General features: G+C 35.8%; 1 protein-coding gene across 4 annotated transcripts; it reads left to right on the top strand.

Moving 5' to 3' along the window:
• Positions 1–25,031, top strand: LOC111058733. 4 transcript variants are annotated; one of them, XM_039444220.1, is made up of 7 exons: positions 33–560; positions 11,024–11,338; positions 16,233–16,348; positions 17,613–17,639; positions 19,467–19,523; positions 20,293–20,461; positions 24,345–24,991. In XM_039444220.1, exons 2-7 carry the CDS (start codon positions 11,047–11,049, stop codon positions 24,695–24,697), a joined length of 1,014 nt encoding a protein of 337 aa, XP_039300154.1. In that variant the 5' UTR covers positions 33–560; positions 11,024–11,046; the 3' UTR covers positions 24,698–24,991. The 4 variants fall into 4 exon arrangements, with proteins under 4 accessions (XP_039300157.1, XP_039300154.1, XP_039300156.1 ...); XM_039444223.1 differs by lacking the exon at positions 11,024–11,338 and having other exon boundaries at positions 1–560; XM_039444222.1 differs by lacking the exon at positions 19,467–19,523 and having other exon boundaries at positions 37–560.
• The last annotated feature ends 2,770 nt before the right edge of the window (positions 25,032–27,801 follow it).

Here is a 27,801-nt window from a genome sequence, read left to right as displayed (position 1 = left end):
GATGATATGCTTCGCCAACGCTACGTTTTCCAACGTGTAAACGTCGCTAAACAGTGAGACTTGAGATAACTCTGTGATCAAATAATACAAAATGAATTGTAGTTTGTTCGTGTCAGGTGATTCTATTCCAATATTTGAATAATAATTTTCTGTTTTAACAGCTTTGCCAATTGAAAATGAAATGGTCCTGTCTTGTGTATGCTGGAGCAAGACAGCATTTTAAGCGGTGGTCATCTGATTGAATATCATAACAGTCGGCAATCTGCCTCCTGGTTGTGCAGTTCTGCAATACACAAAATAATGTAAACATATATTTATATTCTATTGTGATCTGTGAGGAGGCACTCTATACATCTACGTTGTCGTTGCAGCACTGACGATGATATAGGAGAAGGCGAACAGCGTAGTGGAGCAGTACCTAGACGTGCCCTCCTGGATCCACCGACATCTGATCGGCAAAAAGGGCGCCGACATTCTCAAGACGAAGGAGGACAGCCCCAAGGTCTATTTCGAAAAGAACAAGGACCGCCAGGAGAAGGACAATCGTATCAGAATAGAAGGTACACACTACTTAACTATCAATGAATTGAAACTTGTTCTGGTTTGGCGTTACAACCCAGTACGGGTCACAGCCTCGCTCAATCTTCTCCTCCAAGCATCTCTGTTCACCGCATCCCTGCACTCCAACCTTGGCCGCATCCTGGTCAACCACATCCATCCCCCCTCGTCTCCTTCCTTATATTTTCCCATTCATCGCCATCTTGGGTGGGGCTGCTCGAATCAGGTGTCCTGCCCATCTTAGTCTGTGCACTGTGAATATAATGAGGTTCACGTTATAATGGCAGTTTTGGAGAAATATAGGAGAACAACGTTGCCGATCCTCAGTCTTGTCAATTCCTTCTATAGATGGAAGCTCATACAGGTTTATTGATGTAATATTAACTGTTAATTCTCGTTTTAATTAATCAATTACATTTTATTAAGCAATACATTATATTTTTCAATAATTCCATAATGAATTTTCACAATTAAGATGAAATATTTTGTTAATTAATTGACCGAAGCGAAGCTGAAGTCTTAGTTTCGACTCGATCGGCTTTCGTCTGTTTGTTTGTTTGTACCGCAGTTACAGTCACAGTTATTGTCCGATTTAGATGAAATTTGGTATACAAGTTCTTTGAAACAAGGCGCAGAAACGTATGTGTAACGATTTTTGATAAGACCTCTGGTTTTAATATAAATTGTACCGCTCAAAAATGTGCTGTATTGAATGAATGGTATCGTTTGAATGCTATTGATAGTGGACAAGAGTTGTCAGCGGTGAACCTTGAAACGTCTGAGCCGCTCCAAATCATACTGTATTTATTAATTGAAGAAAACTTCTCACTTGATTGCACCATTTCTTCTTCCCTTTTCAACACGATATTTCCCTGTTTCATAGATGAATAGTTTCTAGACCTACCGAACCGGCCGGAGACATCACAGCTTAGTTAGCTTTTGTTTTCGTTTTAGTATGAGATCGGAAACCGACTTGTGAGCCTAAACATTCTGTATAGGCATAACAAGCCGCCATAACATTGAATCCACTTTTCATGAAAAACATTATTAGCAACCTCCTGTCATTGTCACCAACAAACCCATCTTATTTAGAATCATTTTCCGTCTCTTTATCGTCTGTGAGACGATTCATCGTCTAAATTGCCTACTGAATATTCCATTTTTCTGTCAGTTGACCGATTTCTTTTAATTAATTGTTAGAAAATTTGTAATATTGTAAATATGGGGACGATATAAAGGTATCTCCTTGAGAGAAATTTATAAGTCCGGTGTCCCTGGAAACAATGTCTTTAGCACTTTCAATGGAGAAAATAATAGATGACATGGATAAATCTTCACAATATACTGTACTTTCTTAATGGCCCTTCTCATCAGTTTGAAAGTTGTTGGCTATTCATGAGCAAGGTCTACTGTTCGCAGAACTACTAGTTATTAATTCTACATTGTTAAAAGACGATTTGGCAACAGAGCAAAGCGAGAAAGAGATATCGTTATCGGCTGTGTTGAATGACAGACAAGGATAGCAATACCATTGCTAATCAAAACTGCCATTATAACGTGGACGTCACTGTCTATCAGCCTGTATTATATAACTGGTACAACTCTTGATTGTGCCGTCTGCGCCAAATTCCTGCTTCCCCAACACCTTTAAAGATCCTCCACAGGACCTTCCTTTCTAAGACACCCAACATTTTCTCTTCATTGAATGTAGTTGCCCAAGTCTCACCGCCATATAGGAGCGATAACTGGCACGATAACTGTCCTGTATAAGAGTATCTTGATCTTTATGCTCTTTATGCTGGACTTTTGATCAGCTTTGCAGGCCAGTGCATAATAGCATCTAATAGGTCACCTAGTCACCTAATCACAGACAAGGCTGTTCAGTACACCTTTTTATTCAAATTCATTGCATAATCTTTTTCAATATAATTGTAGTTGAGATCATTATAAGAGAGAGAAAAAGTGGCAACTGAAATTATTAAGTGATCTAATAAGCGGTACCAGCTCAGCAGTCGAGCAGTAAACAGTGTCTAGTTGTTAATCTTATCTTTCCGATAGCTAGAGAATGGATTTCTAATTGGAACCGTTTGTGCTGCTAAAATATAACATAAAAAGTGGATTTTCGTATTGTGAATTGTTCATTTTATTATTACTCATGAATTTAAATTGTCTGTAATAAAGTTAAAATCACGTGTTGGAGCTTCCTAAGTGACTGTTTGCAATACGTGGAGTGAATCGTAACTGTAAAGTGGAGTATTTTTGTTTTGTGTGTTCAGGTACTCTGAATACATTTTTTTTCAGTCAAGTTGAACAATGTCTTTGTGTGGAAATTGTCAGCAAACTGTTAATAGAGCCCATAAGGACAAAGTAGAGTGCAATAAATGTAAATACTATTTCATGAACAATGTGTTAACGTTAAATCTGCCGATCTACAAGCCGGTAAACCTTGGCACTGCTCTGTATGTAATTCTAAGAGTTCCACTACGTATACTTCTGTTAATCCCCCAAAATCTGATTCGTCTCCTGTTGTAACTGTGAATGTGCTTGATGATTTGCTTTCTCGGCTTAAGACTGAAATTTGGAGGGTCAGAAAAAGTGTTTCAATGATCTTTGGAGTGCAGTTAAGGAGTGTAATACAAAACCGTTCGGTTTTAATGAATTGTTGTCCAAGCATGACGAAGAAATTAAAGCACATGCTACAGACATCAAAAAACTAGAAGCAGAAAATGTTGCCTTAAATTCGAAAATCTCGGCTCTTGATGCGCGTATTGATGCGATGGAACAATACTCGCGCCGTAATATGGTCGAGATATTTGGTATTCCGGAATCGCAAAATGAAAACGTTAATGAACTGATTCTCAAGGTTTGTCGCGAGCTTGGCGTTAATTTCGGTCCAGAAGTAATCAGCTCTGCTCATCGCCTGCGGAAATTCGGGAACCAAACGTCAGCGAGCATTATAGTCCAATTCGTGAGGAGGAAATGCGTCGATGATGTTCTCAGAATGCGGCGGGAGAAGAGGTACCTGACGGCGCAGCAGATCGGCTTCCCCAAAGACGACAGCCCCATATACGTCAACCTGGCATTGTCACCCAATCGTCGAAGGCTGCTGGCAGAAGCTAAGAAAATCAAGAAGCTTGTGGGCCTCAAATTTGTATGGGTTGACCGCGCGGGATCAGTTAAGATAAGAGAAAATGAAGGTAGTAGAGTTATCACTATTAAAACAATTGATGATTTGAATGCTTTTACTGTGGTTTCAAATTACAATGCAGTGCAGGGATCGAGGGGAGAGTGAACACAACTTTTCAGTTGTATATTATTATTTTTTATTATATTATTTATTCAATCTCAAGTTATCTCCCTTCAAGTTGAATTGTTTTATTTCAAATTTAAATATATTTTTTTCTCTTATCAGATTCAGCTGGATTGGCCTCTCCCTTCATATTATTATTTTCATATTATTATTATTCATATTATTCCTTTCTCGTTGTCTCGTAGAATTTTTATTTATAATTTTGAAGAGTTTTTTTTTATCTCTGCGAGGCGCGCAGTTCTTGTTTTCTTCTCTAAAGAGTTTGTCTTTAGATAACTGACGCTTATTGTGAGAGTATATTGAGACGTCAAGAGTATATTTAAACATGGATGAGTTTGTTTTTATAATTTTCTTCATATTTGCTTTATTTATTAGGTTAGCCAACTAGTTAGGTAGGATGACTAATTTTTTATTCTCTTGTAGTTGGTAGCGGTGAGATGACAGGCCTAATTTTATTTTCATATTATTATTATTCATATTATTCCTTTCTCGTTGTCTCGTAGAATTTTTATTTATAATTTTATTCTCCTCACTATCTAAATAGACTCTACTTCAATCTACCTCGATTAATTGAATTACAAATGTGGATTAAACTAATTGAATAATTGAAATCATTATTTCGACATTCCTTAGTCAATTTATTACTATAATCATAATTATCATAGAATCATATAATCTCATCGAATTCTATCAACGCACGTATATACGGTGGCCTACTTCAGTAATTATATTCAAAATAAATATAGCGTTTTATCTTGATTTCTCCTCATTGATCGTTCCAATTGATATCCACTATTAGAAATCATATCTTTAATATTAGATATATTCTATCAAGCGTTAACGGCTTTTCTACTTTCTGCACCAACATTATACTTATAATAATCCTCAATTATGATATACTAAATTATTAAATCTACATTATATACATATACTAGATTACGATATCAAAAGTTTTATCAGTAAAAGTTTTTTTTTCTCATAAGATTGATTTCCACTAAATTGATAAATATCTGATAGCAGTACAACGGTTTCTAATGATTTCCCCTCCTGTTCCTACTGTATTTTGACAGAGAGCTAGATTAAACTATTATTTTTAACGTATTATCTTCATATTAAGGCAACTAAGCCTATCGCAGACGCAACTATTAAATGAGAGAGAGCCTAGGCAATGCAGGTTTGGATGAGTTTGGCCACGTAAAGTGCGAATACTTCATCAAACATGAGGATGTGAGGCAGTTCTATGAGAGTGAGAGAGCAAATAGTTTTAAACTAATTCATTTCAATATAAGAAGCTATCATAAAAATATTGATGAGCTCTTAATAGTCTTGGAGAGTTTGAAGGTAAAATTTGATCTCATCGCCTTGACTGAGGCATGGATTGACAATAATAAAAATTTAAATCAATTAGAGGGTTATGATGTGTACAGTACTAATGCTGGGTGGAATAGGAGTGACGGTGTCGTTGTTTATGTTAACTCACAATTGAATGGTAAAACAAATCAAATAAAATTGGGCGAGGCGACAGGCCTGAAAACTGAGTTCAAACTGAACAATAGAAACTACACTATCATTTCAATATATCGTAGTCCAGCTATGAACTGTGAAATTTTTCTCGATGATTTACAAGCACTCTATCAAGATACTAATAATAGAAACACACATTTGTTTTTGGGTGACATGAACATTGATACTTTACCTGATAGAGTACGAAATGACAAAGACAGGTACTTAGATATTATGTAAGCAGCTGGATTCACTGAAGGCATCTACTTACCAACACGAGTTACCGATTATTCTCAGACATGCATAGATCACATTTTTATAAAGCATTCAAACTATAACGCAGTCAGCGCGGGGGTTTTAAAATCTGATGTGACTGACCACTGGCCAGTCCTATGCAAAATAGTCCAACCACAAGTTGAAACTAGGCCATTGAGTACCTTCCAAACCTACTTCAATAAGGTTTTATTTCGATCGATGCTTAGGGTACAGTCATGGGATCGGATCACAATGCAGCAGGACGTTAACGCATGTTGTGCACAGTTTTTAAAAGTAATTACTCAACTGAAGGAAAAATCGGAAAAGCCTGCTAAGCCAAGCGCCTGCCATCGAAAACTCAAGCCTTGGATCACTATCGACTTGATTATGGAAATTAGAAAACGGGATAAAATGAGTAGACTTGTTAGAAACAACCCCCACGATCAGCAATTGCTTAATAACTTCCGCTCATTTAGGAATACTGTGACTTAGAAACTGAAATATGCTAAAATTAATTATTACAAAAAAGAAATAACTGATAACGCAAATAACCCAAAAGCCTTTTGGAAAATAATAAACGAGTACAATGGAAGTAAAGCTAAAAAACAAAAATTTCCCATAAACCTTTTTCTTAATAATCCTGAAGATAACGGAGAGGAAAGAGTAGGAGAGGTGGCGGATGCTTTTAATGAATATTTTGCCAATGTTGGAAGTAAGTTAGCTGCAGAGTTGCCTCCCCCGTCATATGAACAACTCAATCAGGGTGAAAACTTGGGTACAAATTTACAGTTTCAACTGCAGCCTGTCACAGAGGATCAACTCATAAAAATTGTTAAAGATATGCGCGGTGGCTCAGCCCCAGGTATTGACAACATCAATGCTAGCTTAATCAAAGACAATATAGATATTCTCTTGATCCCATTAACTCACCTTATAAATCTGAGCCTGACAACAGGGGTGTTCCCTGAGGATTTAAAAATTGCTAAGGTTATACCAATCCACAAGTCTAGCAGTAAAAGTGATATGAATAACTACAGGCCCATTTCCTTGTTATGTGTTGTATCAAAGATATTGGAGAAGTGTGTCAAATTGCAATTTCAGAGGTATTTGGAAGAAAACAACTTGCTTTCAAATCGTCAATTCGGCTTCCGGAAAAGCAAGAATACCTCGGATGCACTGTTTGCGATTAATAAGGCATTCATGGAGGCAATCAATCTAGACCAGAAAGTATTATCAGTTTTTGTTGACCTGGCCAAGGCTTTCGATTCGATAGACAGAGACATACTCTTTGCTAAACTGGAGTTTATGGGGGTGAGAGGCTTGGTCTTGGCCTGGTTCAAGAGCTATCTTGGTAATAGAAGACAGGTGAAAATGAGTGAAGTCAGTGAGGTAGAATATGGTGTGGTTCTGGGCAGTACCCTTGGGCCAGTTTTATTCCTTGTTTACATTAATAACATTGATAAGCTGAACATTGAAGGCGAGCTCTTCCTATTTGCGGATGATACTGCTGTAATATTTAGGGGTGCAAGCTGGAATGAAACATTTTTAAAGGCTGAAATGGGAATGAAGAAGCTGAAGGCATGGTTTGATCAGAACATCCTCACCATGAATGTAGGTAAGACAAAATGCCTGCCCATTGCACTCAGACCTTGTAGTGAGCCTCCAGATAATATAGTTTTGAAATTGCACTCCTGTGATGATACCTATGGCACTGTCTGCAACTGTCAGATCATTGATAGGGTGAAGAGTTACAACTATCTAGGAGTTATAATAGATTCTAACCTTAGATATGAGAATCACATAATCAGTTTGCAACGTAAGCTTAGAAAAATGATTTATATTTTTCATCAGCTAAGCTTCATCTTGAACAAACAGGAAATTAAGACAGTTTATTTTGCTTATGTTCAGTCGATCTTAAGTTATGGTGTTATTGCATGGGGAGGAGCAGTTAGAACTGCACTGGAGCCTTTATATGTAATACAGAAGCTTATAATCAAGGCCGGCTTGAAACTGGAGAGACAATATCCCACCGAGGCACTCTTTGAATATTATTATTATTATTATATTTTTGTTGTGTGAAGCCACAAATTCTGAGCGGTGCTCAAGTGGCATACAACATGTCATTTTTAGTAATGTAATAATAACATGTCATTTTAATATTCTCAATTATTGACTGTCAGGCAGATATATATGAAGAATGTACTTGTATTCACGTACAAAAACAGGGATTTTATGGTAACCGAGGTAGCACATAACTACAATACTAGAAGCTCTACAAATGTGGGGCTACAGGTCCCCAGAATTGTCAAATCAATAAATCGCACCAACCCATTCTACGTCTCCAACATTTTATTGAGGAAAGCACCATCCAGAGAAATAATAGAGCCCACGATAGGTTTGCTTGCTTACAAAAGAATCATCGATGGTTGGCTGCGTGCAACTGGTGCCAATAACTCAGCGAATTTGCTCGAACCCTTATACAGGTAGTTTACAATAATAATAAAAACATTAAAAAAATTAAAATGAAATGAAAGCTCTAGTATGGAATCCTAACTAACTCACTAATTCCTCAACTAACCCATAGCCCTACATAAATCCTTTTCTTCTTATCTTGTATTGCCGTTTGTTCTTGTTCTTCTTTCTAAATCTGTAAAGGTTATATTAATTTATTTCTCTAAACTTCTACTCAACTATTTTAGTCACAAAATATCACTGTATAATGATACTCGTCCCACACACAAGTCTAAGACTCATGTGGGACTATTTCCTTTGTTGTTGTGTCGGTGCAAGTTATATTTCGTACAGGCTAATAGGCTAGTTGTTTTGGGCCATCGGTTGGTGGCTGTGTCGTGGTTGTTTGTTATTGAATAATATACAGTATAGTGGACATGTTTGCGATGCAGTCGTCGACCGATGGCTCGGAATTTTGGATAACAGAATTGCAAGTTTTGTTAATTTTTTTTTAAGACTTGCAAACTTTTTATGGCTTAGCAATAATATTCTAGGTAGTTATATTTCGTACAGGCTAATAGGCTAGTTGTTTTGGGCCATCGGTTGGTGGCTGTGTCGTGGTTGTTTGTTATTGAATAATATACAGTATAGTGGACATGTTTGCGATGCAGTCGTCGACCGATGGCTCGGAATTTTGGATAACAGAATTGCAAGTTTTGTTAATTTTTTTTTAAGACTTGCAAACTTTTTATGGCTTAGCAATAATATTCTAGGTCAATAATGCAATACATCTTTGTGAATTGATATTTTTTTATTCCTTTATACTAAAAGCATATATCTATGTATTCTTGTGCACTGTATATGACAATAAAGAATTATTGAATTGAAAATTGAATTGATGGTGAAGAGGAAACACGAAATGTTTGCAATAATACCTTTAGGGTAACCGTCCACTGAAACCGTATTCAGCCGATACGTTTGGCCGTTGCATCGGACGAATCTGCCGGCCGTTAATTCGTCCGAATATGGTTGTCCATTGGAACCGTTTACGTCAGTCTAGTTCAGTAGTAGGCTGGTTGCAAATTATTGAATTAACTACTTTCAGAGCCACCAAAATTTTTCATAAATAATGATTATATTGAGATTTTGAAAACTGAATAAACAAAATAATATCCACTAAATTAGTTATTCATTATAATAATCTTATCTTCAGATCCTATTTTTTCAGCAATCTTTGTCCACAGATTCCTTTGAGCATCACGACGATGACATCTTTTGTCTCGCATATCCCACAATGGAACATGCTCTTGAACAAAACTTATAAACTTTTCATTGTCCTTAGTTACAACTTTATAGAACAACTTTAAAAAACAAAAACAAACAAGACTGTGAAACAGTTTTGAGGTTAGGATGATGTTGTCTCAGCTCGACTTCGGCCGGAGAGAGCCGGAAAATCCCATTCAATTCGGATCGAAAACTTGTTCGGCCGGAGACGGCCATGCACGGCCGTGTGAACCTGTTGCAATGGACGTCCATTTCTTTGTTGGGGGATCGTTCGGACGAGTTCGGTAGTTTTCGGCCGATGCTAGTTCAGACGAAATCAGTTCCAGTGGACGGCCCATCTTAATCCATATAACACCCGATAGACACGAATGATCCATGTAGCGCAGGTGACATCAACTTTAGCCAGGAATGGGCCTGAATTCTTGAGCACCAAAATATTCAACCAAGTTCCAGCTACCATACGACACATAGAGGGACAGCACAAATTAATGGAAACCCTGAAAAGCTACCTGATAACCAGGCCATTCTACTCTGTGGAGGAATTTCTGCAGAATGACGACCACGACGCGACCGCGTTTCCAGTGGGATAAAAACAAGTATCAAGTAAATGTGCTCAAGACTGTTATAAATCAGTTGAAACCAACAGTTGAACGTGCCCATTCAAAATAAACAAAACAATTGCATTAGGCTTCATACAGTGACTTATATATAGAGTGACACAGAATAACGGGAACTTTTAAAAACGCCATAAAACATTAGTGGGAAGGGCAAAAATGATTATATTTAAACTAATGTAAAGTTCAAGACTTGCCATTTGAGAATTATTAGTAACATCGATCACTTTTTGACAATTACTTCTTTAAGATGGCTTCCTCCTGAACGAATACACTCTTGAAATCTTTGTTGACGATTCCTCATTGATCGCTGCAACATCTGCGTTACCTGGTCCCATGATCTGTCCACCTGCGATTTTCTGTTTGTGGAGCTATCTCAAATCAAACGTTTTCACAACTTGACCAATAACTGTGGTTCAATCATAACAGACAATTCAAGATAAAATTAACAATATTTATTTATTTATTTGTTTATCATTTACAATCAACTTAAGGACAAAGAAACAGACTACAGTCCAAAACTTCTTTTCATCCCAATTTCCTAAAATAAATCGTCCAAATAAAGGCTACGTGCGACTTTTCAATTGAAACAAAATACAAACACTTGAAACAATTAATTTTGAATTTAGAAAAATTAAGATCCGAATTGATAACAAAATATATTCTACTTAGCACTCAAAACTGTAAAATAAATATTAATTTGAAATATTTTGTTCCGAAAATTAAAACAATCTTCTCCACTAGAAGCACAGCTGAAATGTTGCAGCAATCGTTCAGGAATCTCAACACAGATATCAAGAGTGTATTCCTGCAGGAGGAAGCCATCTTGAAGAAGTAATTGTGAAAAATGTGATAGATGTTATTAATAATTCTCAAATGGCAAATCTTGAACTTTACATTAGTCTGAATAAAATAATTTTTGTCCTTCCCACTCAAGTTTCAAGGCGTTTTCAAATGTTTCCGTTATTTGTTTAAATGTCGCATAATATTCCATTAGAATTGTTTATTCAGACTAATAATTGTTTATCATATTATTCTTCTATTTCAGAATTTTTGGAATGGAAATCAAAGATGGAACTGGAAACACATTCTAGCTACTTCAGAAGGGCAGGAGTGATTAGTACTTCGGGAACTAAGCACCTCTATTATCATTGCTCACGAACTGGAAGATATAAACCTGTAGAAGTGAGACAACGAAAGCTGAAATCACAAGGCACTGCAAAACTAGAAACTAAGTGTCCATCAAGGCTAGTAGTGAGAGAAGGTGATCAAATTTATGTGAAATTTTTCGACAAACATGAAGGTCACGGAACCGATTTGAAGCATATTCGTCTACCACTTTCTATCAGAGAATACGTAGTAGGTAAGTTATCCACTGCCACTTTGTGGCACCCAAGTATACTATAGTGAGGTCCTCGTTATAATGGCAGTATTTGATTAATTGACCGAGCGAAGTGAGGTCTAAGATTCAAGTCGACGGTTTGGCATTTCTCTTAATGTTTGAATGTTGAAATGTTTATATGTTGCGCATTTACGGCGAAACGCGGTAATAGATTTTCATGAAATTTGACAGGTATGTTCCTTTTTTAATTGCGCATCGACGTATATACAAGTTTTTTTTGGAAATTTTGCATTTCAAGGATAATATAAAAGGAAAAAGGAGCCTCCTTCATACGCCAAGATTAGATTAAAAATCAGACTATAGAATTATTCATCATAAATCAGCTGACAAGTGATTACACAGATGTGTGGAGAAGCCAGTCTATTGCTGTATTTCCATAAGGTCTATAGTTTCAATCAGGTACTTGTTGATGAGAATACTGCGTGAGGTCTACTGTTCACAGAACTACTAGTATTAGTCTTGCAATCCATGTCTATCATTCGACAAAGCTCTAAATATATAATTGACCGAACGTAGTGAGGTCTATGTTTCAACTCGGATTTTCTCTTTTATGTATGTATGTAACGCATTTACGGCCAAATGCGTTAATAGAATTCTATGAGATTTGGCAGGAATATTCCTTTTTCAACTGCGCGTCGATGTATACACAAGGTTTTTTTTGAATTTTGCATTTTAGGAATAATATGAGAAGAAAAGCAATTCCTCCATACTCCGATATCACTATATTATATCATCTACTCTGAAGATAGGATTAATCAGACTATAGAATTATTCATAATCAATCAGCTGACAAGTGGATTACACAGATGTCTGGAGAAGCCGTGTCTATTTCTATAAGGTCTATAGTTTCAATCAGGTACTTGTTGATGAGAATACTGCGTGAGGTCTACTGTTCACAGAACTACTAGTATTAGTCTTGCAATCCATGTCTATCATTCGACAAAGCTCTAAATATATAATTGACGTCTATGTTTCAACTCGGATTTTCTCTTTTATGTATGTATGTAACGCATTTACGGCCAAATGCGTTAATAGAATTCTATGAGATTTGGCAGGAATATTCCTTTTTCAACTGCGCGTCGATGTATACACAAGGTTTTTTTTGAATTTTGCATTTTAGGAATAATATGAGAAGAAAAGCAATTCCTCCTTACTCCGATATCACTTATTATATCATCTACTCTGAAGATAGGATTAATCAGACTATAGAATTATTCATAATCAATCAGCTGACAAGTGATTACACAGATGTGTGGAGAAGCCAGTCTATTGCTGTATTTCCATAAGGTCTATAGTTTCAATCAAAGACCTTAAAGAGGTATGCATCTTTAAGTCTTTGGATTCAATATTTTGTTTTGCAGTCATGGTATTACTAGTAGTTCTGTGAACAGTAGACCTCACGCAGAATTCTCATCCACAAGTACCTGATTGAAACTACAGACCTTATGGAAATACAGCAATAGACTGGCTTCTCCACACATCTGTGTAATCACTAGACAGCTGATTTATGATTCATAATTCTATAGTCTGATGTTTACGGTAATTTTGGTGTTCGAAGGAAATTCCTTTTCTTTTTGTATTATCCTTGAAATGCAAAATTAAAAAAATCTTATCTATACGTCGACGCGAAATTCAAAAAGGAACATACCTGTCAAATTTTATGAAAATCTATTGCTGCGTTTCGCTGTAAATGCGCAACATAATATAAACATAAAGAGATATGAAAAACCGTCGACTTGAATCTTAGACCTCACTTCGCTCGGTCAATTATGCGTGCCCATCAGTATCAATATTCTCACATTTGAAAAAACTCATTTAATAGGTGATAAACTAGTAGTTCTGTGAACAGTAGACCTCACGCAGAATTCTCATCCACAAGTACCTGATTGAAACTACAGACCTTATGGAAATACAGCAATAGACTGGCTTCTCCACACATCTGTGTAATCACTTGTCAGCTGATTTATGATGAATAATTCTATAGTCTGCTTTTTAATCTAATCTTGACGTATGAAGGAGGCTCCTTTTTCCTTTTATATTATCCTTGAAATGCAAAATTTCCAAAAAAAAACTTGTATATACGTCGATGCGCAATTAAAAAAGGAACATACCTGTCAAATTTCATGAAAATCTATTACCGCGTTTCGCCGTAAATGCGCAACATTTAAACATTCAAATATTCAAACACTAGCCGTCAGGCTCGCTTCGCTCGCCATATCCGTCTAGACCCCCGACTGGATCGTCCAAAAATGAGATCATCGGGCTCGCTTCGCTCGCCTGCATGTAGATCTCAGCGGAACCTCTGTACCGAATTTGAACGTATTATGTCAATTTGATCTCGAAAAACACCTGTTACTATATCGGCGTATCTTTGGCGAACAAAATTCTTCCACCTCAGCTAAACCTGTGTACTGAATTTTTTCAAATATATTTCCATCAATTATTGAAAAAGGTGAGGAAACGCAGAAAAGCTGAGAAAACGCTAATTCTGGCTAATTGGATAAATTGGTATTTAGGAGGTCCTGGATAAATGCATTCCAATCTTCAACTTGGTGCCATCCTAACAAAGTCAACATGCTAAAAGAACTTTAAGCCCTTTAAAACCAACCTTAGGGTTAAAATATCGCCAAAAGATTTCTTAGTGCGCCTCTAAAAGGCCAACTGAACATACCTACCAAATTTGAACGTTTTTGGTCCCGTAGATTTTTAGTTCTGCGAGTGAGTCAGTCAGTCAGTGAGTGAGAGCCATTTCGCTTTTATATATAATTATAGATTAAACATGAATTGCCAACTTTGCCAAACTTTCGACTTGAATCTTAGACCTCACTTCGCTCGGTCAATTATAATATTTTTGATTGTAAAAAAATAATTTTCTTCCGATGGAAAGATTATTACGGAACTGGATGAATTATCATATTATGGAATACAAATTCGAACGTGAACTTAGTTTGTTAACATTTCAAACAGGTGACATCAGATACTTGTGGATGAGAACAACTGCGTGAGGTCTACTGTTCACAGAACTACTAGTATTCTCATTATCCTCCGTAACGTTGCCAGATCGATTTTTGAACAATGTAGAACTATAATTATTATTCAACAGAATATTCAATCTCAATTATCAAAATTGATTATTTAATCATTGAAAAACATTTTTTCTTCACAAATAAAATATAAGAGATCATTTTAAAAAAGAATGAGCAATTAATATTACTTCAGATATACCGCTGTAAGGTACCCACCGTAGAAGGCGGAGAATCGGTAGCGTTGTTCTCTTATCTTTCTTCAGAGTCATTATATCGTGGAACTCACTTTAGAGTCTAGACAAATAAAAATGTAGTTGTTAATTTTAATAAAATTCTGCCATTATAACGTGGCCCTCATTATACGCTACAAATTCAGGGTCATTAATCATTCCAAAATTACACTTTGAATTGAATACAAACCAATTTTAAATTGGAAACTTCAACTACCTGAATTTTGAATTTCCACAATTTCTGGATATGTATTCCAGATTCACAAATTCTGGGTTCCCCGAGTTTTAGATTGTTGACATCACAGTGTTAAGCTTTTAAATTTTCTTATACTCTGTCCAAACAGGTATGAGCTCTGAAGGATTTTAACTTACTTTATTTCCAAAACAACTGATTTATATTGCACCAAGAATAATAAATAGTATCCCAAACAATCTTATAAACCAACAAATAATAACGAAGTATATTACATTGAAAATAGAAAACTGGATCATCCAAGAATATTATTTTGATATCAAAATAATATAGCTTCCATTTTGAAGGTCTCTTGCAAAATATTTTTTCACATATTGTTGAAGGATCCGTATGATTAGAATTGCGTATGTTTATAAATCCTCGAGGGAAGCATTTATTTTATTTTTTCTTTATTCATTTTTTTCCTCTCTTAGTATTGGGGCGCTACTCCTACTGGCGTACAAGTTCTCACTTATACCAGTAGATTTTCACCAAGCTTATGCTATTTGAAGTATTGGATAGTTATGTAATGATAATCCTCAATCAGTTTGATTGTGCATTATAACTCTTACTAGTTAGGAATAGAACTAGTATTAATGCTAGTATTGTTCAATTTATTATTTTTTAGTAAGGAATGTTATTTATTTGAATTGATTGTTGTGAATTGCATTTGTGTTTCATAGTTAAATGTTTGTACCTACTTTGTGGAAATAAATTTGAATTTGAATTTTGAATTAGGCCGACCCTCCTACTACTCACACACACAAGCGCAGTCTTCTTTTGTGTGTGTGAGTAAAGGGACGGTCTGCCTACCTGTATACTACGTATAGTATGCATAGTATATCAATGGCGTGTGTGCCTGCGCGTGGGAGAGCGAGGGTCGGCTTAATCTTTCAGGGCTCATGGCAGTTTGGACAGACTATAGTGCCGGTTGCACAAAAGCCGGTTAAATTTTAACCGTGATTTAACCACAAGAACTAATCAGATAAGGCATCTTATCAAATATGCCTTCTTTGATTGGTTCTCATGAAATTAATCACGGTTAAAATTTAACCGGCTTTTTAACCATCTTATCAAAAGTGCCTTCTATGATTGGTTCTAGTGAAATTAATCACTTAATCGCTTTTGTGCAACCTTTTGTTAGACCTTTAGGAAATCTTCTCAACAACTCAAACATCATTTTTCATCAAATGCCTTGAATTATTACTAGAATTTTAAATCAATTTAATTGTGAATATGATCGTGAATACAATTACACCATTTTAATTGACATTAATGTTATTGTAATTAACAATATAATTCTAGTTGAAAAACTAGTTGAATACTAGTTGAATGCTAGTTGAAACTAGTAGAGCTCTCTTTTCCAGGCAAGCTGAAAGAAGGAGTTGCAATGAAGCAGATTCTAGAAGACATCAGGGAAGAAGCTATTGCTAAGGAAGACATGGGTCTGGCTTCCATGATAACCAAAAAACTCGTCCGCAACATTGAAAATAGAAAACTGGATCATCCAAGAATATTATTTTGATATCAAAATAATATAGCTTCCATTTTGAAGGTCTCTTGCAAAATATTTTTTCACATATTGTTGAAGGATCCGTATGATTAGAATTGCGTATGTTTATAAATCCTCGAGTGAAGCATTTATTTTATTTTTTCTTTATTCATTTTTTTCCTCTCTTAGTATTGGGGCGCTACTCCTACTGGCGTACAAGTTCTCACTTATGCCAGTAGATTTCCACCAAGCTTATGCTATTTGAAGTATTGGATAGTTATGTAATGATAATCCTCAATCAGTTTGATTGTGCATTATAACTCTTACTAGTTAGGAATAGAACTAGTATTAATGCTAGTATTGTTCAATTTATTATTTTTTAGTAAGGAATGTTATTTATTTGAATTGATTGTTGTGAATTGCATTTGTGTTTCATAGTTAAATGTTTGTACCTACTTTGTGGAAATAAATTTGAATTTGAATTTTGAATTAGGCCGACCCTCCTACTACTCACACACACAAGCGCAGTCTTCTTTTGTGTGTGTGAGTAAAGGGACGGTCTGCCTACCTGTATACTACGTAGAATACATAGTATATCAATGGCGCAGGTAGGCCGGGCGTGTGTGCCTGCGCGTGGGAGAGCGAGGGTCGGCTTAATCTTTCAGGGCTCATGGCAGTTTGGACAGACTATAGTGCCGGTTGCACAAAAGCCGGTTAAATTTTAACCGTGATTTAACCACGAGAACTAATCAGATAAGGCATCTTATCAAATATGCCTTCTTTGATTGGTTCTCGTGAAATTAATCACGGTTAAAATTTAACCGGCTTTTTAACCATCTTATCAAAAATGCCTTCTATGATTGGTTCTAGTGAAATTAATCACTTAATCGCTTTTGTGCAACCGGGCGGGCCTTAGACCTTTAGGAAATCTTCTCAACAACTCAAACATCATTTTTCATCAAATGCCTTGAATTATTACTAGAATTTTAAATCAATTTAATTGTGAATATGATCGTGAATACAATTACACCATTTTAATTGACATTAATGTTATTGTAATTAACAATATAAATCTAGTTGAAAAACTAGTTGAATACTAGTTGAATGCTAGTTGAAACTAGTAGAGCTCTCTTTTCCAGGCAAGCTGAAAGAAGGAGTTGCAATGAAGCAGATTCTAGAAGACATCAGGGAAGAAGCTATTGCTAAGGAAGACATGGGTCTGGCTTCCATGATAACCAAAAAACTCGTCCGCAACATAAAAAATAGTTGCGAATTCACCAAGGTAAGGTTACATAATAAATAAAAAATAGTTGAAAGAAAAGTTTATAAAAAATAGTTTAGAGAGTTTAAATAAAAATAGTCTTGCAACATAAAGTTGAGACATCGCCAAAGTAAAGTTTACTTTACATAAAAACTAGTTTAAATAGTTAACATAAAAACTAGTTTGAATAGTTTACAAAAAAACTAGTTTAAATAGTTTACATAAAAACTAGATAGTTAACATAAAAATAGTCTATCAACATAAAACCATAGAGAAACAATAGCGTAAGTAGATATCCCATGGTATAGGGCGTTTATGTCGCAACTTTCACTGTTATCTCAAGCTGATTACTGTAGATTATTTTCGATTTTTACTGTTTTGACCGGGTAAGAGTGTATGAACGGCACAATATGAAAGACTACCAGCGTCATAAAGCTTCTCGGGAAAGAACTACGTGGACTATAGGCTTGAGATAACAGTAAAAGTTGCGACATAAACGCCCTATACCATGGGATATCTACTTATGCTATTGTTTCTCTATGATAAAACATAGTTGCGACATCACAAAGGTGAGGTTTAGTTCAGTACATTTTTCACCACAGTCTGACGGGGAATTTTTACTTTCCTTGCCCTATTACCATAGGTAAGGAAAGTATTGCTTTCCGAAAAAAATTAAGGTACCCCAATTTCTAAATTTCAATACGTTTCAAGGTCCCTTGAGTCCAAAAAAGTTTTTGGGTATTGGTCTGTATGTGTGTGTGTATGAGTGTATGTGCGTCTGTGTAAACGATATCTCATCTCCCAATTAACGGAATGACTTGAAATTTTGAACTTTAGGTCCTTGCCCTATAAGGATCCGACACGAACAATTTCGATCAAATGTAATTTTCTCGAAAACGGCTCCAACGATTTTGATCAAATTTATACCTAAAATAGTCATTGATAAGTTCTATCAACTGCCACAAGTCCCATATCTGTAAAAATTCCAGGAGCTCCGCCCCATCTATGCAAAGTTTGATTTTAGATTCCTAATTATCAGGCTTCAGTTACAATTTAAACAAAAAATTCCAAGTGGTAGAGATTGAGCATGAAAATCTCTACAATTAATGTTCAGTAACATTTTCACCTAAAATTTAAAATAAGCTCGAAATTCGAGAAAATGTGATTATTCAATTGCAAACTGTTGGCAACTGTTGATTCTATTAAATCATTCACTATGAAGAGATAGCAGACATCGTGTGTCTGCAGCGTTATTATTGTCCTGTCACCAGCTGTCTCAGATCTCTGAATAGAAGACTCTTATGCGCGTGAACACTAGCGTCAGGTGATCAATTTTCATAACGGCAAGGAAAGTAGTGTGAGTGCGCCACACCAGATTTTTAGCAGTAAGGTTGTGGATGGATGAGGTGAGAAGAGATAGTGAGTTTAATCCGGTACTCTATAATTAAAAGGGCCAAGCCACACAACACGTTCTTTTCAGGCGTTTCCAGACAAGTCGCAGGGCAGGAAGCTTTCCGATTGGCTGATTATTCCCCGAACGCCAAACTAATCAGCCAATCGGGAAGTTTCCGGCCTGTTGACTCGTTAGAAAACGCCTGAAAAATCGCTCGTGTGGCTTCGTCCTAAAGAACAGGGGAACAGGATGCAAGGAGAAGCTACCGGCTGCACAAACGTCTGTTAACTTTTATTTCTGATTAAATGCCACGAGAACCAATCAGAGAAGCCCTCTTACCAGAAAAACCTTACCTGATTCCTGTTTTTTGAAAGATCAAAAATTAGGAGATAATTTGAAAATCATGTTTGACATGAGATGGAAATAATTGTGTGTTGAATTTTCCTATGTTGCAGGACATAATGGATCATTCTCTCAAAAGAGAGAAGTCTGTGGAAAGAAAAAGAAAAAAGGTAAACTTAACTGTCCATTTTACAGCTGTTAAAAGAGTGATTTCGATGCCAGATTATGAAGCTACAACCTACGGTACTATCTATTTTGAACGATGATTGTCTTTTTCATCAATATCGATATATTGCCTGCTTTGATGCATCATTTATTTAAATTTGCCAATCAATATGAATGAATCTAAGGCCAGGCGCACACCAGTTAGTCAAGACAAGACAAGACATGATCAGACACGTTTAGTCACAATACTTCACATAGTTGCTTATGATGCAACTCACACTGATTAGTCATTGCAATTAGACATGTCTTCATAAGCAACTATGTGAAGTATTGTGTCTGATCATGTATTGTCTTGTCTTGACTAACTGGTGTGTGCCTAGCCTAAGCTGGTAAAGAGTGAAAATTCATTAAAATAGAAAATATATAACAAAAATAGTTATCAAAATTATAGAAACTCCTGTGTTTTGGATGGACATGACAAGCCGTCGGTTCCGGCTGCCTAAACGCAGTCATGTCAAAGGCCCTAATTAGGTGCTACCTGAAAACTCCAGACCTGAGTCATCCAGGTCACTTGACATTTATTCAGCTGAAAAGTAGAATTGTATTTGAAGGGCACAGGGGAAAAACGATAAACATCACAAAAATTTTTCTTCTTCTTTTTCTCCTTCTCATTCTCCTTCTCCTTCTAAGCTGAGAATATTGTTCGTTTTCCCCCTGTGCCCTTCATTTGTATAATTATATTATAATATTTATTAAATATATTACATTTTTCAGGTCAAAGATTCAATATCCTGTGAGAGGAGTGAGCCATCAGAATCAATTATGAATACTGAGGAAAATGCAGGGATTTTTATAGAAGACTATTTGGACATGAACAACATTCCAAGTATTGAAGAGCACTTCAACCATCAAATCGTTGATGGCGTTTTTGTAATTGAACAAAGTAAGTAAGGAAACGCTCAATTATCCTCTTAGATTTAGGAGTTACCATAATAGCATAGTCCAAGATACCCTTCATTCAGGAAATATAAAATCAGTATATTATAATAAGCATTTATTTATTTAATCAGAATCACACAACTTACAGAAAAGTACGACAGGCTTATAAGCCCAAAACGGTTCCAATTCTAATTTATACAACAGTCCTAATGTAGCTAGGTTATGTGTCACTTAACATTCATCAATTACACACTCAATTTACAATTCAAAATACACAAAAATCATTTTTAAATTAAAAAAATAACTTCTGTTTTTATTTGTATTTATACATTCCTTTTTATTTGTTTGTCAATTTATCTAGGACAATTTCAAGATGATAAATTAGAATGGTTGCTAATAAAATTATTATACTGTAATATTTCTTATATTACCATTCATATTAACTAGAAAACCTCCTGGGCTGAATAATCTGCTATTATCTAATTTCAGAATATTATAGAAGTACTTCAAAAATAGGTTATGTTTATCATATTAAATATCGGGGACCGAGCTTCGCTCTGGAGTACAAAAGCATAAAGAATTTATTACGAAAGAAGAAATTATAATAACATTCATACAGAAATGTTCTATCTAATCACAGTAAATTGAGATTAATTCCCAGAGGAATGCAAAAATTTCTCTCACAAAGGCCCAGTTGCACAAAAGCCAGTTAAATTTCAATCTAGATTAACTTCACGTGAACCAAATCAGAGAAGACCATTTCAAAAAGATGGATCTACTGGAATTAATCAGGATTGAAAATAACCCAACTTTTTTGCAACCGGCACTAAGTACCTGATTGAATGATTACTAAAGTTCAACAGCTGAGTCATAATTTTAACACAGTCCCACACACACGAACTCGCTCACTCACTTCCATCACCAACAGACGACGAAATAATTATTATCAGCTGTTTTTCCAAGGATGAATAATAATTATCCTTTTAATGTCCTTCAGCTAGTTTTCTCAGGGATGAGACCTAGTGCAATTGAATCTTTATATTATAAACCTACTACGTTCTGAATTTCGTGAGAATCGTTAGAGCCGTTTTCGAGATCCGGTGAAATAGAATCATTTAAACATCCAAACATCTAAACATATAAACAGAAGTTGCTCGTTTAATAGTATAGGATATTGATGCTTAGCCTGAATATTATATTTCAAGTTTAGTCAATCCTATAAGAATAGAATTTACTTTATGAGAATATACTCCCAAACAACTACAGTTTTGAATACATGTGAAGGTTGATTTTAATTAATGTGTAATTATTCGTCGATTGTAAGAGGTGATAACTTCAGGCTCTTATGTGACTGTTTGTTCGATCGCAGCCACAAGCACGTACAGTATTCTTCTAATCATTTAGGGCCGGCTTCCGAGCTCGGGATTTAGCTAAGTTCTAGACTTTAAACAGCTGGAGTCAGAAAATTGGCTTTCCGAAACGGGGCGCAGTCGCAGTCCACGTTTAAATTAAATTTCGAAAAACTAGAAAATTGAACACAAAATAAAATAGAGAGAAAATAGTGTAAAGTTTAAGCTATTTTGAATTATTTAGGAATGTTTCATTTCGCCAAGGAAAAACGTTTCAACTATTTACTGCGACTACGCCCCGTTTTGGAAAGCCAATTTTCTGACTCCAGCTGTTTAAAGTCTAGAACTTAGCTAAATCCCAAGCTCGGGAACCGGCCCTTGAAGCTTGAAGTCGATTGATCAATGTCGTCTGCGTCAATTAGATTGAAACAGGGTGGCCACCTACTGGGAAAACCGGGAGAACCTTGAATTCCTCATGATTTTACTAACCGGTAAAAATACCGTGAATTCCTCATGAATTTTTCCAATCACTCATGATTTTTTCATAAATTTAAATTAATTTAGTAAATAAGTATACTGATAACAGTTCCTCTGGTGCAATCATAAGGATTTTATGGTCTAAGGTTGTATCTGAAGACTTAATGACTTGGCCCAGTAGATTTCACATTAATTTCTGGTTTCAATCGATTTGTTAGCAAATTTTGATTATAAAACAGTGGAAAAAATTTGGCGCTCGCTTATCGTTTATTTTAAAATGATCATATTTTAAGACCTGATATAAATCAATCACATTTCAAAATTAAGTATTTTGTTTGCTTTATTCTCTTCGGAATGAGACTTTTGTCAAGGTTTGAAGAGTAACCAACAGCCTTTAGCTATAGATAGCCTCGGCTATGGTACTGTACATACACTAGTAGTTCTGTGAACAGTAGACCTCACGCAGTATTCTAATCCACAAGTAGTACCTGAAACATAACTATAGACCTTAATATGGAAATACAGCTATAGACTGGCTTCTCCACACATCTGTGTAATCACTTGTCAGCTGATTTATGATGAATAATTCTATAGTCTGATTTTTACTCTAATATTGGCGTATGAAGGAGGCTCCTTTTTCCTTTTTTATTATCCTTGAAATGCAAAATTTCCAAAAACCTTGTATATACGTCGACGCGCAATTAAAAAAGGAATATACCTGTCAAATTTCATGGAAATCTATTACCGCGTTTCGCCGTAAATGCACAACATATAAACATTTAAACATTAAGAGAAATGCCAAACCATCGACTTGAATCTTAGACCTCACTTCGCTCGGTCAATAATATATATATATGGCTTCATAAGTAAAAGTTGACTCAGAATACATAATAAATGTTCAAATGTATTAATAACTTCGATACTGTAGTCTATATTATTTGTGAGGAATTTTTCGTTTTTAACTATACTCACTGATTGTTGAAAATGGACCCTGTCCGAAAGCACTCTACACACATGAGAAGTTGAAAGAACGTACTAATTCCTCACAAAAATAGACTGTAGTGTCAAAAATTATCAATATATTTGGAAATTTGAATAAGCTATTCGCAATTTGTCATGGATAATCAAACTGAAGATTTCCACAATAAATTCTCAATGTTTTTTGTTTCTTAAATACCGCGGATACTCCACCAGGAAAATTTGAAATTTTACTCTGGAAAACCGGGAATTACTCATGATTTTTTAAATTTTAAAATGGGTGGCCACCCTGATACTAAGAACAATAAAATCACATTTTTCGCCACACTGCACAGAAAGCAGCTGTTTTCCAGTCCCTACGTAGATCTGAAAGACTTTGTTTGCAGACGACTCTCGTCTGACGTCAGAACAGGTTTCTTTCCGGCCTAGGCCGGAAAGAGTACTCTTTCCAGCCGCTAACATGGAACAAAGAAAGGTGATCAAAAAATAGCTGATCAAAAAACGTTTTATTATTTGTGTTCATTATTCAATAATTGAAACATTTATAATAATATCATCTTATTGTCATTTGAAAGAATAAAAAAGTATAAACTCAACTTCCCACATAATTGAACATTATCTTTTAGGTTATTTAGACAAATCAGAATAAAAAATAAAAATATTTGGACAATTTCCTGATATTCAGATTACCTCAGATTTGCTAGAGCTATCACCTTCCACTTCTGCTTTCGGAAGTGCTTAGTAAACAACTATTCTCATATATATATATATATATATATATATATATATATTATATATATATATATATTGTTTATTTTTGTGTGTGGCGAAAAATAGCGTTCGCACCACGGGCAAAAATGTTTTTCCGGCTCTCAATCTTTTCTAGTCCTCGGCCTACGGCCTCGGACTTGAAAACCAATTTTGAGCCGGAAAAATCTCATTTTCTCCTCTAGGTGCGAAATATACTACATCTAAAACATTTCTAAACTGGAAATCGCGCTGCTCAATTACCAAATACTCAATCTAACACTGGCAACTTGTATCGCAAAAGGAGTTTCTAAATCAGTTTCGATTTTTTTCCAGCAACATCAGAAAATGGTGCGGAAACAACACAGTATCTACATGTGAACAATCTTTTAACAGCTGTTGATTACCAAGAAGAAAATTCTTCAGAATCGGCAGAAAATCATGAGGAAACAACAGAGGAAACGGCTCTTGAGGACAATAATCTTGTAGCAGTTGAGTATGAAGAAGTTGCCGAGCCGGTCACCAGTCGTAGACAACTCGTCAATGAGTGCACCGCCATTTTGACCACGCTACGATCGCTAGTGTGGGACCTGAGTGATAGTGAGTTGAGTATTTATAAGGCCAACTTGAAGACTCTCCTAGAAATCTCTCTCGGTCAAGTCCCTGCTGAAGACAGTTTGCCTCAGTGACATTCATTTCAAATTGGATGGATGGTGGAAATTGATGTTATTATTTAGTCATGTATAATTGTTACACTTATGTGAAAAGAATGTTTATATTTGTCACTTGTTACTGTGAGGAATGCTCAAGTGAATCTCATTGCACTTCAAGCCAAGACTGACTATTATCAATACCTACTATTACTTCTGGCCCCACAACTAATCAATGACGTCATAACATGTAGATTGATTCTTCCTAGAATTAAAGTAGAATTTCTACTAGCGTATCAATGTATGGTATGCTCTTCAACGTTTGTTACTGTATCGATTTTTTATTAATACTATCTAAACTCCAGATAAAAGACATTAGTTATTTGTGCATCTAGGGACTAAAGTGCAACTTTTTCTCCCTGAGGGAAACTGTTGTCGCCCGATGGCTACGCCATCGGGCGACAATTTCCCTGAGGGAGAATAAGTACTTTAGTCCCGTGATGCACACAACATTTTTCCTCCACCTACACCAATACCTATAACAATGAATAATTTTACTACATCTTCACGCTTTCACACTATTTTTTTAAAAACAAAATTTAGCTCACCTCTGATAATAATTTGTTGATAGTTGCTAGTTGATAGTTGATAGTTGATAGTTTATAGTTTCCTTATGAGTCACAAAATTCCATGTCGCGTATTAACTATTATATATAGATAGTTTATAGTTTATAGTATAGATGATGATTGTTGATAGAGATGATTGTTGATAGTGTAAAAGCCTACTTCTGATAGTAATTGTTTATTGTTATTGTGCACCCATCACAATTTTGAAAGACCGTGTTCGGGGTTGATAGAACAGAACTGGATTGAAACTGGTGCGTTGCAGCCACTGGCATAGGCCTAGTTGAAGTGTGATCAACATCGCTGGAACTGGATTGAAGCTGGTGTGTTGTGGCCACTGGCATAGGCCTAGTTGAAGTTTCATCAACATCGCTGGAACTGGATTGAAACTGGTGTGTTGTGGCCACTGGCATAGGCCTAGTTGAAGTTTCATCAACATCGCTGGAACTGGATTGAAACTGGTGCGTAGCAGCCACTGGCATAGGCCTAGTTGAAGTTTCATCAACATCGCTGGAACTGGATTGAAGCTGGTGTGTTGTGGCCACTGGCATAGGCCCAGATGAAGTGTGATTTAAATCAATGTTGCTTGTTGTTTGGTTCAAAATCCTGTTTGCTGTTTGTATTTTATTTCCAATTGATTCTTCAATATAGCCTTCGGCGACAGTAGTACTCTTCCATCCGCCATGTCTTTTAAGCTGGGTCATTGTTCCTCCAGCATTAACCAGCAAAGTAGCTGAAGTCCGCCTTAGAGCGTGTCCAGTATACAAGTTAGGATTGGGAAGTTGTAAGTATTGTGCAATACTCATGGGTATTTTTCCCCCATGTCTTTTAAGCTGGGTCATTGTTCCTCCAGCATTAACCAGCAAAGTAGCTGAAGTCCGCCTTAGAGCGTGTCCAGTATACAAGTTAGGATTGGGAAGTTGTAAGTATTGTGCAATACTCATGGGTATTTTTCCCAGGGAATTTTTCCCCATGGCTTGATTGTAGCATCTCCCATTTTTAAAACTTAAAAATAGCCGGGTGATTTTGTTGTCTTTGGTCTTAAATTTAAATACTTTCTGAAATAATATAAGTAGTCTATGTCTCGTTGTGTGCCATTGATCACAGTGAAAACACGTCCCTTGTTGGTTTTAGAATCAGGTACATTAACTATGAGAATTGAATCTTTGTCCTCAATGTCACTAACAGTCATATTGCACAATTCACCCATTCGGCAAGCTCCACAAATACCAAAAATCAAGGCTACTTTTTTCAATAAGTATTGTTCATCTGGAGCATTTAACAGGAATTTATTTACCTCCTCTTTGGTGAATGTTTTAGACTTCTTAGGTTGATAGCCTACATTTTTCTTTTTCAGAAAAGCACCCACTTTCGTAAAATTACTGATGTCTATGTTGTGTTTCACAATAATTGTTGCTTTCAACATTGAATAAATGGTCCATAAATAACTTGGGCTACATACCTGTGCTTGTTGTGAGAGGTAAACAAGGATTACGTTTTCTGAAATTCTTACTGTTCCACCACAATTCTTCTTGCACCATTCAACGAATAAATCATATCGCTTGATGTATAGTTCCTTTGATTTTTCCGGAAGCAAATTTTCAGTTACATTTTCAGCTTCGTGTCGAATGTTCGGCGGAGTTAGAACAAACTCCTCATCACTCTCACTTTCCATTTTATAAAAACGAAAATAACTTCTACAATACCGGTAGCGGATTTCGAAGATCTTAGTAGGTAACCAAGAAAAACATAACCTGCAATCTTGTTTTCTGTGCAGACACGCTCAGTCGTCTCTGTTAAAGTGGGTTTTCGTTTATGCGTAAATGCCGTCGTCGACCATGACAGGGAGAGAATCTCAGATTGGGTAGATTTCAATCTGTCTACATAACTTAAAAGATTATGTTAAATTATGTTTTAATGGAGCAGGTTGAGCTTATACTTTTTTATACTTTTAAATGGCAATATTTTGATATTATTGAAAATGTTTATTTCTTTATTAATAAAGACAAATAATGAAAAAGTTATTTAATCAGCTGTTTTAGCACACTTGAAATTTGGACAATATGAATGTCAACAATGCTTGCCGTCGTCGACTGCGGAAAAGTTCGCATAAACGAAAACGTACCTTTAGATGAACGCTCTCGTAGAGATGCCGATGACGTTAGAGGTGTGTACTTTTTCATATCCACCAACGGTTGAACATAACCTAACAATCGAAATAGAGCTACTTATTTCCTAGAGCTAAAATATTCCAAAGATCGAAATAGAGCTCTTTTACTTTTCCTCTACCGACCACGACAGTGTTGCCACATTCCTCATTCTTCAATCGCGGCGTTGTCGGACTTCTTCCCATGTTAATCTTATGGGTTTATTTTTACTCCCTTGGGAGTAAAAGTGATCACTTTTCCCGCTGGGAATTATTTTTAGTCCCATGGGAGGAAAAGTAGTACTTTAGTATTCGATTCCAGGTGTAAAATGAGACTTTTGATAGTAGGTGGAGGAAAAGATATTTCTAACCA

This window comes from Nilaparvata lugens, unplaced genomic scaffold (genome assembly GCF_014356525.2).
Source record: "Nilaparvata lugens isolate BPH unplaced genomic scaffold, ASM1435652v1 scaffold3693, whole genome shotgun sequence".
NCBI classification, from domain to species: domain Eukaryota; kingdom Metazoa; phylum Arthropoda; class Insecta; order Hemiptera; family Delphacidae; genus Nilaparvata; species Nilaparvata lugens.
This window is presented reverse-complemented; position numbering and strand designations above follow the sequence as displayed.